At 38.8% G+C, this 19,630-nt stretch overlaps 1 protein-coding gene across 4 annotated transcripts in view; it reads left to right on the top strand.

Annotated features, from left to right (window-relative positions):
• Positions 1-19,630, top strand: part of Tmem135 (transmembrane protein 135) — a 214,153-nt gene that overhangs the window by 143,121 nt on the left and 51,402 nt on the right. For all 4 annotated transcript variants that reach the window (XM_050127240.1, XM_050127241.1, XM_050127238.1 and 1 more), the window contains one exon: positions 19,209-19,255. In XM_050127240.1, the coding sequence (XP_049983197.1) occupies positions 19,209-19,255 (47 nt within the window). The remainder of the gene's footprint in view (positions 1-19,208; positions 19,256-19,630) is intronic.

Raw genomic sequence — 19,630 nt, 5'->3', positions numbered from 1 at the left:
TTATTTCCCTCCAACTTTGCTCCCCATCCCCGGTTCCTTCTCAGATTCATGGCTCTTTATTTTTTAAGTGTTATTGTTATACTCAGAAAGAGTTGTGAACAGTGTATGTTGAGGTCGTTGAATGTCACTCATGTGTATTCAGGGCTGACCTTTTAGGACTGGATCCCTAAGCGGGAACATGCTCCCAATAAGACTGGTTCCTCTTTCTCAGCAGCCTTTAGTTCCCCGTGGTTTGGAGAAATGCCAGTTCAAACTATGCTGCAGTTTCATAGTACCACCATAATGCCTAAAATTCATAAAAACAAACTGACAATAAACATTGGTGAGGTTGTAGGGAAGGGGACCCTCCATTACCTGTAGGTAGGATTGCAAATACCTTGGCCTTTGTGGAAGTTAGGGTGGAGTAGATTCAAGAAGCTAAAAATGGACTCCCATATGACCCAGCAATTGCACTCGTCCGCACACGCCCAAGGGTTCATCCCATTGCACAGGCTGTGTGCATCGTGCTCTGTCAACTATCGGCTTCAAGAATTCACTCTCTTCTCCTTGTTACAGTTCTACTTTCTTAGTACTTTTGTAATTCTTTTGATAGTTTTAAACATGGGTATACTGACTAGTTTATTTCATCTTAACACAAGCGGGGTTCACTGGAGAAGAAGGAGCCTCACTTGAGAAAAAGGCCCCTAAAGACCTGGCTGTAGGTAAGCTTGTGGGCTATTTTCTTAGTGATTGAAAGGGCAGGGTCCAGTCCATTGTGAGTGGTGCCATCCCAGGGCTTGGACTCAGCAGGACATGATGAGAAAGACAGTAAGCAGCACCCCTTTACATGGCCTCTGCTTCAGTTCCTGCCTTCAGGTTTCGGCCCTGCTGGGTAAGACAATGGGGTTCTTACTATATTGCCTAGTATAGTCTCAAAACCCTGGGTTCAGATGATACTCTTGCCTCAGCTTTCTGATTAGCCCACTTTCTTGCCTAGTAACAAATACAAATGTATACATGCACATATATGTATTTTTGTCTGTACAGTAGACAACTCAGTTGTAAAATACAGAAAGCTCATATAAAGGTAGATTCTATTGGTGTTGGTGTTGCTGCAAGCACGGAATGAAGCTCATGGGGAAGTCAAGTTAGTGTGTTGAGAGCACAGCAGACAGATGCAGATAGGTGTCTCCATTTTTCCATCATTTGATAATCTGTGATTGTGACCAGTATAATGTGAGTTGGACTTTGCCAGTATTACTCAGTTTGGCTTCTAAAACAGTGACATTTGACTGGAGTTTGAAACATACTTTAAAGTAATCTCAGGACAGAATGCTTGTTCTTTCATTTGTCCTCCCCTTTTCTTCTTTTTGAATATGATGTTAGAATGATTAGAATATATATGATACATATGTAATATCTAGTCATTCTTTGAAGAAAATTTGCAAAGTGATGCATGTTTCTGTTTTATTTATTTGTATGCAAGTGTGTGTACCAGTATACATGGGCATAGGTGGGTAGTGCAAGTGGAGATCAGAGGGCATCACAGGGTGATGAAATAAAGATTGAAACATTGGGGCTAGAGTGTCTCAGTCAGTCAAGTACTTGCATGTAAACCTCAAGAAAGACCTGGGCTCTCGCAATGCTGGGCAAGGTCAGAGGACATTTCAAAAATGTAGGACATTTGCCTATTGTTTTTGAAATGCTTTCAAAGAGCTTTTGTTATCTGCACACACGATCATGGCTCTCATAGACTTCATAGAATGATACTATTCTATTGGTTAGAATTATTATTAAAGAAAATAATTCTCAACATTTCCCTTTGTGGTTTTAGTTGGAGGATAAAATCATGTTAAGGAACATTTGTGGCATTTTTTTGAAAAATGTTTAGGAATTTTTCCGTGAAAGGTCTGTAACTTTAAGCATATTTTGCAGTGATGGAATTTTTACAAATTACTATTTTAAATATGGGGTTAATGCTACAGATTTTGAATAAACTGAAAACTACCAAACTTACATTATCATTTAACCAACATACTTTTGAAAACAAATGTACAGTAGCTGATTTATTTCTGGCGCCTTCTGAGGAAGTGAATTAAAGGGCTATAAAATCAGCAGATGCATGCTTGATTATTTCAAACTGTGCTGTGTTTGTTTATGCCAGTCTGAGCGCTGCTGATGGGGGAGGGGTCTCCTGTCTTCTGTTCTGTGCTGTGGATTAATTGTTCCTTAGGGAATTTGATTGAGAACCTAAAACCCAGGCTTCTAGCAGATATCCCTGGCAGGAAGAATTTTCCAAATACATTGTGCACAGTTAGCCACCGATCCAGTTTCTTTCGTTTTAGATAAGATCCCCAATTGAGTGGAATTTATGATAAAACCTGGCCTTTCAGACTTCAATGCATACCCTTTATTTGGAAATGTAGTTTCCTCTGAGCCTTTAAAATAAGAAGAAATGAAAATTATTATTTTGGATTAATTTAAATTGCTTCATGAGCATATTTTGGGACACACATATTAGCTTTGGTTAGATACTGATGGCTATTACTAATGAGAGTTTTGTAGCCTTAAGGAGGTATTGATGCATCACAGTTCTCCCATCTGAACATTTAGTTAAATTTACTTGCAATCCCAAAAGAGCAGCAATGGTTTCTTTCTTTCTTTTTTTTTTGTCTTTAAAGACTTTGGATATTTTTATCTTTAGACAAAGTTTTTACATTTGTTAATATAAACAGGAAGTGCAATATTTACGTGAGTCTGTAGTCTGTTATTTCTAGAGAAAAAAATTCTAATTCATTTTAAGTGGGAAAGGATTTGATTTCTCTACAGACTGTTATTAAATAGTATAACAGGGGGGAAATTCCTTTGTTGTGTTTTCCATAAAACACAAGTCGCTGTTTCCCCAAGCTGCAAAATAGCTAAGTATTTGTGTATTGGAATGATTATAGGAGACGGTGTCTTGTAATTTGACATTTTGATAGAGTTGTCTCTGAGTTACTAAGTATAACTTGTTAATGTTTGTTATTGATGGCATGTAGATTACTTCATGACTCTGCCAATTCTACTAAAATTCTAGCGTTTTGTGACTCATTTGTGGGATGTTTTCATGTGCAGCTTGGTCAAACTGGCAGTTGGAGCTGTAGGTTGGCACGGCTCTAAACATAAACTCTGATTTCGTATTTAATTATTTAAAATATTTTTAGCAAATTGATTGATTTGTGTTCTCATAAATCTAATGCTAATTCAAAAGAAAAAAAACATGTAAGAAGAATTTGTAAATTATCAGAGAAGAAAATGGGCATTTGACCTTATGGGGAAATCAGTAAAACGTAAATTAAGTGTTTCAGAATCTATTTAACAGTTTGTTTTGTTACTTATTTTTAGTAAGACAGCTCTTTTTAATCTTTTGGGAAGAATGTTTTAATGTAGAACAGAAACCATAGAATCCTTGAAAATATTTTGTTTTTAGGGAAACCCAAATGACAAGGGCAAGTGAAATGGGCCCTTTCTGCTCTGCAGGCCTTGGCTGCCATAGCTGCTGGTCTGTGCTTCTTCCTTTTATCCTGTTCTCCTCTGCTTCCTCTGCTGCACCTCTGCTCTCCTTTGTTCTTCTCTCACTTCTCTCCTTTGTTTCTTTTCTTTTCTACATCTGCTTTGTCCCGAAATACAACAAATTATTGAAGCCACCATATGAAGGCACTGTATCAGATAGTAGGGACAAGAGTTTTTTTCTCCTATTAAATTAATTAAAACTTATTTTTTATGTTTTCTTGACGCTTCTCTATGTATCAGTGACTGTCCCAGAACTCTATATAGATAGGGCTGACCTTAGACTTACAGATACCCACCTGCCTTTACCTCCTGAATGCTGAAATTAAAGGTGTGTGCCTCTATGCCCAGCAAATAATACAGTTTTGAAAAGATTCTTAGAGATGACTTCCCAGATTTTTTTTAAAAAATATCTTTAACAAATATTATATTGTCGTCTTTATCTGTTTATTGTGATAGGCCCCAGGGCTTTCCTTGCTTTCAAGAAGTACATACTTTGTATCTATGTGGCTCAATAATGATGTATAGAACATCAAAGGGTATAGAGGACAATTCATCTTAGAATTTGAAGAGCATTTCTAATGGATAAACAGGTAAAGAATTTGCTGCCCTGCCTTCCTTGGCTCTCAGATGGCAGTAGAGGACCTACTTCAGAAATCTGTCCTCTGGCTCCGTGTGCCTATGCATATGTGTTCATGTATGCACAAAAATATGCTCTGGTTTGGAAGCCTAGTCTAGGCACATCCGTGTGGTAAATATTTATCATTTACAAATGTTGCCCTGCATTTTAACATCCCCCACTTCTAACCTTAAAACTTCTCCACTTTTCAGAGCCAAACTAAAGACCAGGGGTGGATTGGGAAGTAGAATTTATAATACTTAAAAGCCTGATACATTTTGACATTTATCTGGTTCTTGCATTTCTTATTGTTGTTGTTTTTGTTTATTTTGTTTTGTTTTTTGTTTTCGAGACAGGGTTTCTCTGTAGCTTTGGAGCCTGTCCTGGAACTAGCTCTTGTAGACCAGGCTGGCCTTGAACTCACAGAGATCCACCTGTCTCTGTCTCCTGAGTGCTGGGTTTAAAGGCATGCTCCACTATTGCCCGACTGTGTTCCTTCCATCTCTCTCTCTCTCTCTCTTTTTTTTTTTTTTAACATTTATTTATTATGTATACAACTTTCTGCCTCCATTTATACCCACACGCCAGAGGAGGGCGCCAAATCTCTTTACAGATGGTTTGGAGCCACCATTTGGTTGCTGGGAATTGAACTCAAGACTTCTGGAAGAGCAGACAGTGCTCTTAACCACTGAGCCATCTCTCCAGCCCCCTTTCCATCTCTTAAAGGCATTCAAATAAAGGAATTTAATACGGGCAGCAATTTCTTAGTACTAATAATATTTAAGTGCAGCTCTATATAGACTCAATCCTAAAAATACTAAAAATCTTGTTCCAAATGATTAGACAACCATGATAAAATAGACAAATTCTATAAGGGCAGATAATTAGACGGGAATTCTAGCCAAGTAGTTGCAATGCCTATCTTTGTTTATTTATTTTTAGTGGTAGTGTTTTTCCTTTTACTGACATATAATGTCCACAAATCAGATTCTGAAGTTAGTAGCAGTGCTAGAAGGCTTTATAACTATGTCACCACATTAATCAAAGAATGTAAGGAAACAATAAGTCTACATAGTGATCCTCCTTAAGTTTACACTAAAACCCTGAACCAGAGTAGAGAGCTGTTTTTACAGATACTGCCCAGAGAATGCTTGACAAGAATATTGTAGGTTATTTGGGATCACTTAAAGTCATGCCTTATTTGAAAACAGATACAGAGACTTAGGTAATGAAAATGCCATTTACTACAATAAGAATCTGTGCCTAAACTGGAAATGGACTTAAACTATTGTTTTAAATCATAGCAAGATGAAAGTCTTTGCAGGAAGACCTACCTCTGCCAGCATGTATGGCTAACTTTATGGGAGGAATACAGCTTACCTGTGTATGTTCTTCCTGTATGGTAATTGTCTTCATGTCTAAAATATCTCCTCATGGCAGTGATTTACCACACAGTGTGATCGCCCTGTGCCCAGCATTTTTCTTGGTAAAGACGTCAGTTCACACGTGCCTTGGAGTTCAGAGCGGAACTGCTGGCAGTGCTTCCTTCTGTTTTCTGTCTTCGGCAAAAATAATAAAGTATTGTACGAGTTAATGCAAACCCCTTTTGGGGAACATTCGTTTGTACTTTAGTTCTCCGAGGTCTTTGAGTCCTGTTTTCCCGTAGGCACGGGTGTCTTTGTTTGGATGGTGTGATGTGCTGTTATGTCGATGACTCTTCATCTTCATCTCTGCTCTGGTGATGGAGCGCGAATGGACCTCAAGCTCTGGCTTCCAGGCGTGGTCCTTGTTGTCTCAGCTCTTGCTGAAATGCTGTAACATTATCACCGGGAATTTGGCTTTCCCGGGATAATGAACTTTAAATTGTTTTTTCAAAGAGCTATGCAGAAAAAGGGACATGTTCATTCTAAATTGCACTCAGTGCTTTGGCTAGAAGGTACTTCTTTTTCGCTTTCTAATTATTTGCCTTTAGTTGAAGAACTTTGCTGTATTTTCAGCACTGAAGACAGAAATTTCTTAAGTCTAGACACTGGGACCTCCTCGTGCGTGCGTGCTGTTACAAGTGGTTTAACGTTTCTGAATAGGGCAGGTTGGAGGGAATGTCAGATGATGGGAACCTTCCTACCCTGGCCTCTTTGAGACAGTGTATTCATGTCAGAACTAATCTACTGCAGCTGCAGGATTAATTGTGCGGAGAAGCTGTAAACACAGAGAGCTGTGACCCCTACTCAGAGCTCTGTTTCCTGTGCGAGCATCCTACTTGGGAACTGCTGTGAACTTGAGAGAGCAGTCACTGACTCAGGAGAACAGACAGTAGTAGTACGAAGAAGTTACCTAGAGCGTAGGGCATGCGTAACTTCTGAGGCAACAAATTGGCGTCCGTCTAAGTAAATGAGGATAGAAAATAAAAGAACTTGGGTTGGTAAGCCATGAGAGAAATTCACCATTATTAACCTTTGAATCTTTCTTTGGCGCTTTTGCTTATACTGGAATTTTACTTTAATCTTCAATATAATTTGCTTCTTTCACCCGATCTAATGTATCTATAAAAGCATTCATAAAATGTTGTGTATGATCTTTTACCTTTTTGAGCTTTTTTGAGGGGCTCACCATCCAGCTAATAAGTCACACACGGAAGCTTAGTCTTAGTTATGAATGCCCGGCCTTTGCTTGGTTTGTTTCTGGCCAGCTTGTCTTATCTTAAATTATCCCATCTACCTTTGCCTCTGGGCTTTTATCTTTCTCTATTTCTGTATACCTTTCTTTACTTCTTTCTCCATAGCTTGCTGTGTAGCTGGGTGACTGTCCCTGATGTTCTCCTCTCCTTGTTCTCTTGCTCCTCCTCTTCCAGATTTCTCCTATTTATTCTCTCTGCCTGCCAGTCTTGCCTATCCTTGCTCCTATCTTCCTATGGGCTGTTCAGCTCTTTATTAGGACCATCAAGTGTTTTAGACAGGCGCAGTAACACAGCTTTACAGAGCTGAACAAATACAGTGCAAACAAAAGCCACATACCTAAAAATAATATTCCCCAACAATAAAATTTGAAATTATTAGTAGTCTTTTTCAGTAACTTGTGTTGCAGAAATAATGTTTAAAATTATGCAATCATATTTAATTTTATTTTTATAGGAAATATCATACTCAAATTACAGGTAATTAGTATGGGCATTCTCAGGGCTTTGAGCTTTCTCTAAAGTACATTAAAAAATTTAATAGAAAAGTAAACTAAATGGCTAATTGAATTATTACAATAGATTTTTGAAAATCTTAGAATTCAAGATGAATTAAGTTGTGTAATTTCTCTGAAGTCTTTAGGATATTTTAAAATTTATTTTAGTATTTTCTTGTCCACTAACTGAACAGGTCAGCCCTGTCTATATAGAGTTCTGGGACAGTCACTGATACATAGAGATGGTATTTAGGAAGGTTATAGGGGCTTATTCTATCCTGGGTTTTATGGTATATGCCACAAAGTATTTTCTGAGACTTGGTGTTGAAGAGGTAACTGAGAGTTCTTCATCTGACTCTGCAGAGAGGAGACAGGGAGAGAGAGGAGAGAGCTAGGGGGAGGGAGAGAGAGCGAGAGAAAGGGAGAAGGGGGGGGGAAGGTAGGGAGGGAAGAAGGGAGGGAATGAGAGCCACTGGGCCTGGCTTGGCCTTCTGAACTCTTAAGCCCAATCCCAGTGACATACTCCCTCCAACCAGGATCCACCTACTCCAAAAAGACCAACCACACCTCCTAATCCTAAATATTCAAATATATGAGCCTATGGGAAGCCTTCTTATGAACCACCACAGCTAAAAGTTTTCTATAAAATCAGAAATTAGCTTAGAATTATGGCTATACTAAGATCAAGGCAAATTTCAATGTAATAATGATATAGTATGAAATGGATTTCAAACACCAAGTCTAAAATAGAATTAATGGCTATTTTGTGATGTATTTTTAAAAAACCTGGACAGTAGTCTTTGCTTACCAGTGCAAAAATAGTCATGTAGTAGGTCACATGGCTTCATGGTGCTCCATGTTTTTGACTGTGTGAGTTCTAGGCTGCTAGGATTCCTCTAGGGCAGTGGTTTCAACAGGGTGAGGCTTCATTTACTTTTCTGGAAATATTTGCCCAAGTTTGCACTTGTGGGTTATCCTCATTGATGAGCCGAGGCAGAGGCTGCTGCCTAGTGTGTAGACAGCAGAAATGTTCTAAACATCCTATGGCGCAGGGCACGTCCCATCCCAAACCACACAGGCTTGTGCACGTCCGCTCCCAGTCACTAGTGCCAAGATTGGGAAACATAGATGAAGGGACTTGGCTGAGAAAGTGCCTTAGATGGAAGTCCATTTGTTCTTTGAAGCTCGTCTAGGCCTGAAGAGATTAGGGTGGCTAAGACGGACCGGAGGCACACATGAAGTAGGAAATGTTGGAAGCTAAATTGTGATGCCCATCCAAACCTTTGCTCTGTGTCACATATGACATTCCTTGGCATTTATCCTCTGTGGCACATGTGTGGAGTTCAGAGTATTGAATGATGCCGGTAAAGAATTCCAGGCTATGCGAAGATAAACCAATTATATATGTTTTATTATGAGGGGCAGACTCACGAGACAGGAACTGTAAGTCCAACCTTAGCTGTGAAGCATAGGAACCATAGAGAGTGAGGGAACCCTGGGCTGCCTGGAGTTTTTCTCTGGGTACCCTAAAGGTCACACCCTAACTTGGTCCCACCTTTTAAAGATCATTGGCTGACAAAGATTCCCCATCACCTCCCCCTTTTGTCTATATAAGAGTTTTAAACCGAATACAGAACTATGTATAATAGGAACAGATATTAAGTATAAAATTATAACCAACATAAACAATATTAAGCAAGGAACACATGATAAATGTTTTAATATTTTTAAAGAGTCTACTAGGAACAGATATCAAGTATAAAATTACGATTACAACCAACAAAAAATATTAAACAAGGAACACATGTTAAATGTTTTAATAAACATTCTATCCTAAGGAGTCTAAGTCTTGCATTGGAAATGGCTTGGCTAAATCATAAGAGAAAGGTGACTATGGCTATCTAATTTTTAACCCCATTGAAGGCCTGAGAAGGGAGATAATATTACTTGAATAGGTAAGAAGTGCAATTAAGCAGCTTTCAAAGCATGCAGTATATGACAGAGACAACTGGCTACTTTTGAGCAATCATTTAAAGTCTCATTTGTAATGTTGAAGCAGCCAACTTTGGCTAAGGTCTAGCATAACTGCATAATTGACAGACCATTTTTAGAGGCAGGGAAATTCTTAGAACAGACTTACCCTGTCTTGGCAAGGTTTGGCAGTCTTTTTTTTCATGTGTGTCCTGTTTATTTAGTCTGGACACCATGTACTTTTTCAGTGCTTGAGGCATAGACTGTTTCTTGCCCAAAGGTCAGTTGTGCCAAGAAGAGAACAAACTCTAAGTGGAGTGTCTTTGGTGCTCAACATTTTTTTTTGGGGGGGGGGGGATAGATTGGTGTTGTCAGGAGCAATCATGTCTCCTGACAACAAAACCCTAAGTTATTTAAATGCCATGGTTTACAGATCTTTGAAGTGGTTGAAGATTACCTATCTATACAAAGTACAGTCTCTATATATCTAAAGGACCTAATTAGTTTGACTATATATATAACTAAGGTGAATAACTATTGACCTATAATACTTAATACCTGTATAACTTAAAGACTAAGACTTTTTATCAGAATATTAAACAGTCTTTAAACAGCTCTGCAGTACAGGAGGACAATGACCTCAAAATGTAAACAACGTATAAGTATCTTGATGAGAGGTAGAAATATATAATACAATAACTAGGATAAAGAGAAAATCCAGAGCCTTGTGTCAGTGCAAGTCTCAGACTCTGTGCTCTGCAGAGATCCTTGACTGGGTGGCATCAGCTTGTGCCAGGGAAGCCCTGAGATGCTACTCAGGCCAGAGGCTGCTGTTGCAGAGCCGCAGTGCCAGGTAACTGGCTGAAGCCGTGGGCAAGAAGGGTCAGTGCCAAAATACCCAAATACCCAAATGCTTCATGTGGAGCCTGGCAGTGGCTACCTGGAGCCATGGGGACCTGAATCCCCAAGCCCCACGTTTGGTGCCAGCTGTTGAACGATGTGGTTAAAGAATTCTAGGCTATGCCAAGATAAGCCAATTATATATGTTTTATTATAAGGGGCAAACTCACGAGACAGGAATGGGTACCCAAAATATCACGCCCTAACCTGGGCCTACCTCTTAAAGATCATTGGCTGACAGAGATTCCATGTCAGTCAGAGTAAAACTCTCAGGAGCCAGCTGTTTCCCACCACCTTGAGTTCCTTGGGGGCTGAACTCAGGCCTCCAGCCTTGTGAAGTGAGTGAGTGTTTTGACCTGTTGAGACATCTTCCTGGCTTTGTAGCAACTTTCTTAATGTTTCCTTACATGTTTTGTCCAAGTATGTGGAGAGGGGGTAGGGAGGGGGAGGAAGGAATGGAGAGAGGGAGGGAGGAGAGGAGAGGAGAGAAGAGAAGAGGAGAAGAGAGAGGGGACTGAGAGTACCAGACTAGACTTTTTGGTATGTCCTTGTCTTGTAAAGACACTAACTCATGGGCTAGTGTTCAACCCTAAGAGCCTATTTGTCTTATTTGACCCTAAGATCCTTTTAAGGCCCTATATGCAAATATAGCCAGTCTCACTCGGGGCAAATTTAGTATCTTTGGGGAAGGACAGAATTATTCTAAAAAAGAAATGATTACAGTAGTTTTATTTATGTCTTGATCACTAACTGTGTCTACATATTTATCATTAGTTTTATTTACATATGTCCACAGAAATTAGTCATGTGGTAGTTTCCTGTTGAAGCTTGGCTGTAGAAACAAACTGCTCCATTATGTGTTATGCTTTAGTTACATAACAGTCCACAACAAGAGTGTATGTCGCTATATTGTGACGGCGGACCACCTTTCCTACAGGTTCCTGTTCTGCCTGCTTCTAGGCAGTTAGTACACCATTGGAGAGTTGGGTTTTTCTTTGGTGGTTTTCAAAGCACTCAAAGGTTGGTGTTCTAATGAAATTTTTACAGCGGCACGCTTAACAACTTGTTCGTTTTTTTTTTTTTAAATCTGATTTTGTTCTTTTTTTTTTTTTTAAAGAATGAAATCATGCTTCTGCAAAATACCGATTTATGTTTTGGCTCCTAACTTGATTAATGCAAGGGAAATGTATGCTTAGGATAGCTCAGACACTGAAGCAGTATGTACCAGGAACCACCTGCCTTCCTTAGAGGCATTTTCCATTCAAATATTAATCAGACTATTTGTTGTTAGAGACAGAATTTCCATGTGAAAATTTGGCTAACATATCCATCTGCCTCACTTTTGCCACACTCTGTATTTAATGCACTAAAAAGAACACATTTAGAAATGCTCTTCAGAAGTTTCCAGTTTCCCAATTAGTCTGGTTTACTGTTACCAATTAAATTTTGAAGACCGAGAAGTCCAGGGCATATCAGTTTCAAATTGCTTTTGATGTTGAACAGATTGATTGGTGAGAATTGTACTCTGTGACTGCAAATTATCTTCCCAGGGGGTTACGTGAATTGTTCTGCTCTGTCGGTACACCACTTGTTCATCTCATTCACACTTGGTGTACGGAGACCGCGGTGCCATGAGACCTGGTGGTGTCACATGTCCTAGCGATATCCTACAGCATGAGGCTAGGCCAGCCTTGAACTCCTGAATTCTACGATTATAGACATGTGCCGTCATACCCTGGCTCCACAGATAATTTTCTGGATTGTATGGTGCCATTAAATGTAGGCACCTGAAAATATCTGCTGAGGGAATTAACTGTGTCTATATTTTATATTGGAGAATAAAATTAATGTACTTGCTCTTAGTCACAAAGTGTATATCCAGTATTTCTGTGTGTCCGGTTACCTACATTTTTATGGTGCTACTTTAGACTATAGCTGAGACCAAGAATACATCAATGATACTGGCATTTTAAAATACCTAACATGGGTGTTTTCACTGAATATACAGGAAAAGCAGAGTAAAAGTTGCCAACCTGAAAAGGATAAACAGATTGAACGTCCTAGGAGGAAGTCACCTGACACCCTTGCCCAGGTCTCTTCATCTTACACCCAGCGGTCTTCTGTAGTCCAGACTTGCTGTGTGACCTTAAACTTATGATCCTCCTGCCTCCACCTCCAAGTGTTAGTAACTCAAACCTAAGTCAACAGGCTTGATTTACGAAGTGCTGGGTTTTATACTACATCCCCAGCTTGAATTCTACTTTATCCTTTAGTGATATCTTCTGGAGAAAAACTCAGCATAGAGAATAAAAAAAAAAATTGCCTGACAGTTTTTACTGGAGTTGATGCTTTTTGGCTATGAATACAACTAAGGAGCTAAAAGAGAAGATGAAACTGTTTTTGAACTTAAAGCTTCCTCATCCTTTTAGATTCAAGCCTCATGAAAAGACAAGGAAGGCTGGGTTATACTTAGATTTGTGTGTACGTTGTTTTGAATGTTTTCAGAAATTCAAGGAATGCTTTCCTTTGGTGCAGAATTATGAGGAGCAACTGTTTGTGTATCTGCTTATTTCATTGACACACACACACATATATACAAACATATGTGTATATATATATACATACACACACACACACACACACACACACACACACACACACACATAGAAACCTGGGCTGTCGTTTCCTTTCCATAACATGTGTGGACATTTAGAGGAACACCCACATGTCGGGTGCTTGATTTTGGGAGATACTGTTAAACATCTGAATTCCATAATAAATCGAGTTGAGACATTCCCTTAGCTCATCTGAACCCAAATTCAAATGTGCACTCACGGTGCTCTGAGACTTATTTTTTGCTCATTAGGGGATGACTAGTTTCCTCTCTGCAGAAGTGGTAACTAGAGGAACAACGTATACAGAAAGAACTCTGCAGCTAGGACAGAATCGGAACCTAACCAGATATGAGCAGTGCCGTGTGTAATTACAGAAAGATGTGGGTGGATTCCTCTGAATGTGCATATGCCCAAGGATGTCGCGGGTGGTATGAACACGGCCTGGGATATAGTCTGGGCTAGATGGTATTGCGTTCTAACTCATGAGTCACATGCTGATATACTGTGTTTAAAGCATGTCTTGGACTGTGTATCAGGATTAAGTTGATTCTTAGAGGACATCAAAACGTGATGCTCTGCTACAGCGCATCTAGTGACCTGTTTGTAGATCAGTGTGGTTGGTGAAATAGGAATGATTGCCAGTGTATCGACTAACCTAGGGAACAGAAACCTTCTCTCTAGTGGTCTTTCTCCCCATTGTCAAATGGCAAAAAACTGAATTGCCTTCCTAGTACATGGCCCTGCTGTTTTTTTTTTTTTTAAAGTAACCTAGAAACTCATACTTAAATTTGTAATGTATCCAGGGGAAAATCAGCCTTCTCCTGGATCGTACTGGTTTGTGGGAATTCCAGGCGGGGAAGAGAAAGAATGGAATTAACATGACTTGCTGTCTGTGTCAAGGAGGGTGGGCCATCCACTTTGCCCCGCTGAAAGTGATAATACTGTTACAGCTATAACTTGGCTCTGATATCGTGTAGAAACCTGCTCTTCTGCTTTCTTCCCATCCTTCCATGTATTGAATGATGTAGGGTTTTGTTGATTTATATTTTCTGAATGGATAAGCTCCATGTTTGGTCACAGTAGGGTGAAGAATGGTCCTTTACGTCACTGCACAGGCACATGGAACGCTGCTGGCTCTTAGACGTCTCCCTCCCTTCATCTCAGGACAGATGTAAAGAAATGAGACTTGTAGCTGTACTGTGTAATGCTTACATTGCTTAGTTTAGAAGCTAAAGAAGTTCTATTTCTTAGACCTGATTTTCTTCATTGGAACAAGTATTTTATATAAGCTTTGAAGGTTATGGAATTTTTTGTCACCTTCATTTTTCTTAAATCTTGTTTCTTCTTTAAGTAACAAGCTACTTGATTCAGGCTGCTTTTGCTTGCTGCATTATTTTCTATGCAGGAAAATAATAGGATTCATAATTGATTTGAATGAAAGGCTTAAAAGCTGTAAACCTTTAATGAGATTTTCAAAAGTTTGCGAGAAATTCATGGCAGCTTATGAGCTTCAGGATCTCGCATGGTTTCAAACACCAACAGAATCCCCAGTGTTCCTCTGTATCTCTGAGCCGGAGTCTGATGGGTAGCGAGAGACCCTGCATTACAGAGCTCTTTTAAGCATTACGTGAAAGTACATATGCCACGTGTTTACCCCGTGATATAGTGTGACCTTTCTGTAACAGGGCAATCAAGACTGCGGGTGTTATGCTGCCATCTTGGTAATTGTCATACTGAACTCTAAAGATTGTCCTTCATGCCCTACCAGTAAGACACCGGCAACATTATTTCATTTAATAGAGTAACAGTAATTATTTCTACTTTTGAAGTGCTGTGGCCTAAAGACCAGCATTAGTAAATAGCATTTTCTACAGGCAAAGTGCTATACTTGAAAGTCTCATGCTCGATGTTACGTGCAGTCTTTGTTCAGCCACATAAATATTCTGTAATTTTAGCTAAGTAGCTTGTCTTTTAAACCCAGTACCTTCATAAATAAAATGACCGTCACTAATCCTACCTTAAAGGGCTGCTGTGACAATTAGAGAAAATAGTTTCACACTTGCCAGTGAACGGCAAAACATTCACCAACTCCCCGTCCTCCTCCTCTGGTCCTGTCTATTTGCTTTCAAGCTTCAGGGCCTGTTTTCTTAGCCCTCTTACTTTACGGTTAATTTTGACCTTTCCCTCTCCTTTTTGTATTTGTTTCCTTACTGACTTGCATCAGATTGCGCTTTAATGGCTCATAATGGCCAATTAATAGTGAGAACCTGGTATGAGGAAGGAGAAGCAGCTGAGTATCTCGGTAGTGTAAATGGAACTCATCAGCTAATCCCGTCTTCATGCAGAGATGTGGACAAGGTGCCGCTGATGTTGCTGATAGTGGCTGGGCATCAGCCCTGGTTCTGGCGGCAGATGGTGGTGAGCAGTTTCTTCGCTGAGCCGATTCATTTGACATGCTGTTTACCTCACTATTAAGCTTTCTTTTAAAGTTTTTAATAAAGCTGAAATTTTTTCATATGTAATTTTTTCTTTTATGATCGAGATTATAGTATAGTTACATCACTTTGCTCTTCCCCTTCCCTCATTTCAAGCCCTCCCATATAGTCCTTGCTCTCTACTAATGTTAGAAGCTGTGTTCATAAAGTCTCACCATACGTAATTTTTTATCTATCGTCTCAGTGATTCGTTATAAATTGTTTATTATTTTTTAAAGCTTCTAGCCCAATTTGAATTTTGTTATAAGTACTGTGACCTCCAGGTGTGATTAGTTACTGGATATTGAAAATTTCTGAATATACTTTAAGAGGTTGAGTTCTTACAGGTGAGACAAGCTGATTTCCTTACTCCTAGCAGCCAGAGTAATCAGGATAGTGTACTTGTAGACACTGTCTATCGTAACTGTTTCTACAGCTGGGAAACTGGAAGGCAGATGCGTTGCTAGACTCTGATGACTTTGAAGTTGTATGTAGAAACTGCTATCCTTGTTGGAAACCTTCATATAACAAGAATCTGTTCACACACACAGTTACCTAAGGATTTTGTCCCCTAGGATTTTGTATGTTTTTTTGTTGTTGTTTGCTTTTTTGTTGTGTTTTTGTTTGTTTGTTTGTTTGTTTGATGTGTGTGTGTGTGTCTGAGACCATCACCTAGAAGCTAGGGATTGAACCCACGGTCTTCAGGGTCTTGTGTGTATTAATCAAGCACTCTAACCCTGACCTGTCATCTTCACCCTAACTTTATAGTTCAATATTTCCAGGAGAGATAGTTTACATAGAAAACCTCAAAAACCATTGCCTAAATACATTGAATAAGTGTCTTGGTTAGTGATGATAAAGGATAAACATGTCTGCCTTTAATATCCTCTTGGAATGCTTTGTGAGTCTTCAAATGCTTGCCAGGAGGAGTCCTTTAATGCAGTAAGAAATGTTGGAGGATTTTGTGTGTTCTTGTATGCTGGTATTTAGAGAATATGAGCTTGGAATATGTGTATGTTGCTTCGTTTGGGATCATGAGGGTTGGGAAGCTGGAGGTTGCCTTGGTGACTCTTCTTTCCATTTGCTGACTTACCAAGTACAAAGGACATGAAACCAGAGCAAATTTGGTTGAATGAATGAGTAGATATTTTACTAAAATATGAATGAAGTACAGATGTGTAAGAGGGAATTTATTGTTTCTTTTCAAGAAAACAGAAAAGAGTTTCAGTGTTTGGCTATTAGAAAAAGAGACAGTGTTAATATGAGAGGAATAGAGACTTGATGCTTGCAGGCTGGAGCCAAAGGTCTGCTCAAGACGAGGGAGCAAAGGCACTGGGATCAGGGACAAAGAACCTTTCATGGTGTTAAAGAAAAGCAGTAGAGTTGAGTGGTAGGAAGTAGTTAAATGGACCATCAATGGGGTCTAATAGACTTTAAAATGACCCCAGAATAGGTGTTTTAGCTCTCTGAGGCTCTGATTGGTAAAACAAAGTTTCTGTAGGCCATGTTCACATTGGACAACATTTACTTTTTTTTCTTCCCTGGCTATTATGTAGATTAATATATTATGACTTTATTTCTATGTTACTGCCTTGAGAAACATACTTTTCTGATTGTTTTACCAGCAAAAATGGCAGTAATATAATTTCCCCTGAAAGTTTTCTTAGCAGGAAGCAATGACTTTAAACTTGTCCCTTCCTGCAAAATCTTCCCAGGCAGAAGAGTGTTCTTCAGTTGTATCTGCTGCACTCTATATCACTGCCTTTAAATACGGCATTATGAGATTGCTTAACCACTCATAGTTTTGATGGTAGTATTCAAATTAATTGCACATTTCCATCTAAACACATATTTAGTTTCAAACACAGAAAAAAAATTCCTAGAATACCAACAACTCAGGCCAAAGTAGGCAAAGGCTATGTGGAAGCAATCAAAGGGATAACCTAAGGGGTTGGGTTGGAAATGTAGCTCGAGGAGAGAATAACAAAACACTATTTCACCATTTCATTTTTGTGTTTTCTTAGTCAGCTCTTTACAGCTGGATAATCATTCACTTTGTATTTGCCTGAGAATGAAGTCATTGACAATTCTTGTGCTTAATTTGCAACACTGTGGTTGACAACATATGATTGCATTTTACCATTTCCCTGTGATTTAACAGTAATATTAGAGAGGTCCTTTTTGTTGCCATAGCTACAGCTAGGCTTCTGTTATGTCCATACACTATCTCATCTTTTAGTGTGATTGCTAATGAGGGAGGGGAAGTTCTTCGATCTACTTTATTGTGTGTTCTTATGCTTGCTATTAGGAAAACCTTTTTTGGTAGTTATTCTGTGTGCCACAAAAGGTGATTATAGCTTATAAGCTTTTTTTTATTAATTAGGAATGCCTGCTAGTTGGACATTTCATTATATTTCAGTAAATCAGATTGCCATGATAATATACTCACCAGACATATGTTGACTCAGTGAGTGTGTGTGTGGAATATGTATGTTTTCCCTTGTGTGCATGTATCTGTGTACATGTGTATACATATGAATTTATGTATATGTACGTTCATATGTTTGTGTGTATGCACCTATGTGTATACATGTGTGTATATGTATATATTTATATGTACTTGTATGTGTGTGTATCTGCCTGTCTGTTAGAGCTCCTGTCTTCATTCTGGTTAATTCTTCAGAGCGTCAAAGACTTTTCCACTTGTGAGTACCTTTCTCCTGAGAAATGTTTGCAGAAAGGTTTCTATAGGTGTATTTGTAATATAGGGACATAAGTCAAACATTTACTGATTGGAAATTATAAAGAAATATATTTAAGAACAGTTCTTGGGTATGTGTAGAACTTGTATCTACTAAAGACAAAAGAAAGTTTGTATACTGGTGGATAGATTTCCTTATTTTTTATACAAAAAAATAAATTTTGACTGAATTTTTAATATTGCAGGGCATAGAACATATCAAAATTTTCAGTTAATCAGTATTTTGATTTTATAACCTTCAGCTATGATGGTTTGTTTTGTATAAATGCATAGTAAAATGGCAGAAAGTGTGTTTGGGATCATTTTAGAATTTATTGGAAATTCAATTCTAATCCTAAGACAAAATTCATTGAATGAATGTTAGGAAACTGAAGTTAGGAACTCAAGGAGCATTTTCAAAGTTAAGCACTTTTGCACATTGTAAGAGAAATATACTGATTTGATTCTTACGTGTATGAGGGTAGGAAAATATTAGAAGAGTTTTTTTAGAGTTAACCTGGCCAAGTCCTGCCAGAAACTTCTTGGATTTAAAGTATATTTGATTGAGAATTAAATATTGGTGGTTACACATTCAGGAAGCTTTTACTATTGCCTTTTTGTCAGTTACCTCACATGATATAATGTAGTCCAGACCCACGGTTTGAAAGTCTGGGTTCTATTAGAGTACTACTCAGCAGTAAAAAACAAGGACTTCTTGAAGTTTGCAGGCAAATGGATGGAAATAGAAAACACCATCCTGAGTGAGGTAACTCATATACAAATACCATGCCATTTTGTATGAGAGATTTCATCATTTATGTGTTTGGGTATATGAGGGCTAGTTGGCAGGATTATTTTTTAAACCAGTCTTTCATAGATACTGAGTGATGATTTTATATGTATACACAAACACACACACACTCTCTACATGTATATAGTATGTTTGCATATACTTGCAAGTTCATTACTGTCTTGATGTAGTGTATTTGAGAAGTGGTACTTATTGCAGTGTCTTTGGTAGGTATATTACAGAATGTTGTATGTTGAGGTACAGTGTGATGGGATGGTAGCCTCTGTGCCCTTTCATTGGACCAGGCCTGAGATTTAATAGTGGATGTTTTGCTTTTGTCAGTCACAACAGTGATGATGTCAGTACCTTTTGCAAATAATTCTTTTCCTCCTCGTTGCAGGTCCTTTTGTTCTGCATCACAGCGGCCATGTACATGTTCTTTTTCAGGTATGGTCTGTTCGCCAATTTATTTCAATATCAAAATAGTATAAAATTCCTTCCAACTATGATTCTAAAGTATCCTCCAAGTCCTTATTTCCAGTAAATGGCATAGAATGCTGCCCACCCAACCCTAAGAGTTTAAGAGGTAAATCCTGCTTCTTTGTTAGAGACCAGGAAGAGGAGAAACAAGGTTGGTCCAGCTGTGAATAGCAAAGGCTGTCTGCTGCCTTTCTGTGTACACTTTTAATCCCTGCAGTCGGGAGACAGGCAGGAGGGTCTCTGTGAGTCCAAAGCCAGCCTGGTCTACATTGAGTCTCACGACAGCCAGTGCTACATAGAGTGACCCCAGCTTTGGGGAGAGGGAGAGAAAATGATTCTTCA

Source organism: Alexandromys fortis, unplaced genomic scaffold (genome assembly GCF_014885135.2).
Source record: "Alexandromys fortis isolate MF-2015 unplaced genomic scaffold, M_Fortis_MF-2015_v1.1 scaffold_272, whole genome shotgun sequence".
NCBI lineage: Eukaryota > Metazoa > Chordata > Mammalia > Rodentia > Cricetidae > Alexandromys > Alexandromys fortis.
This window is presented reverse-complemented; position numbering and strand designations above follow the sequence as displayed.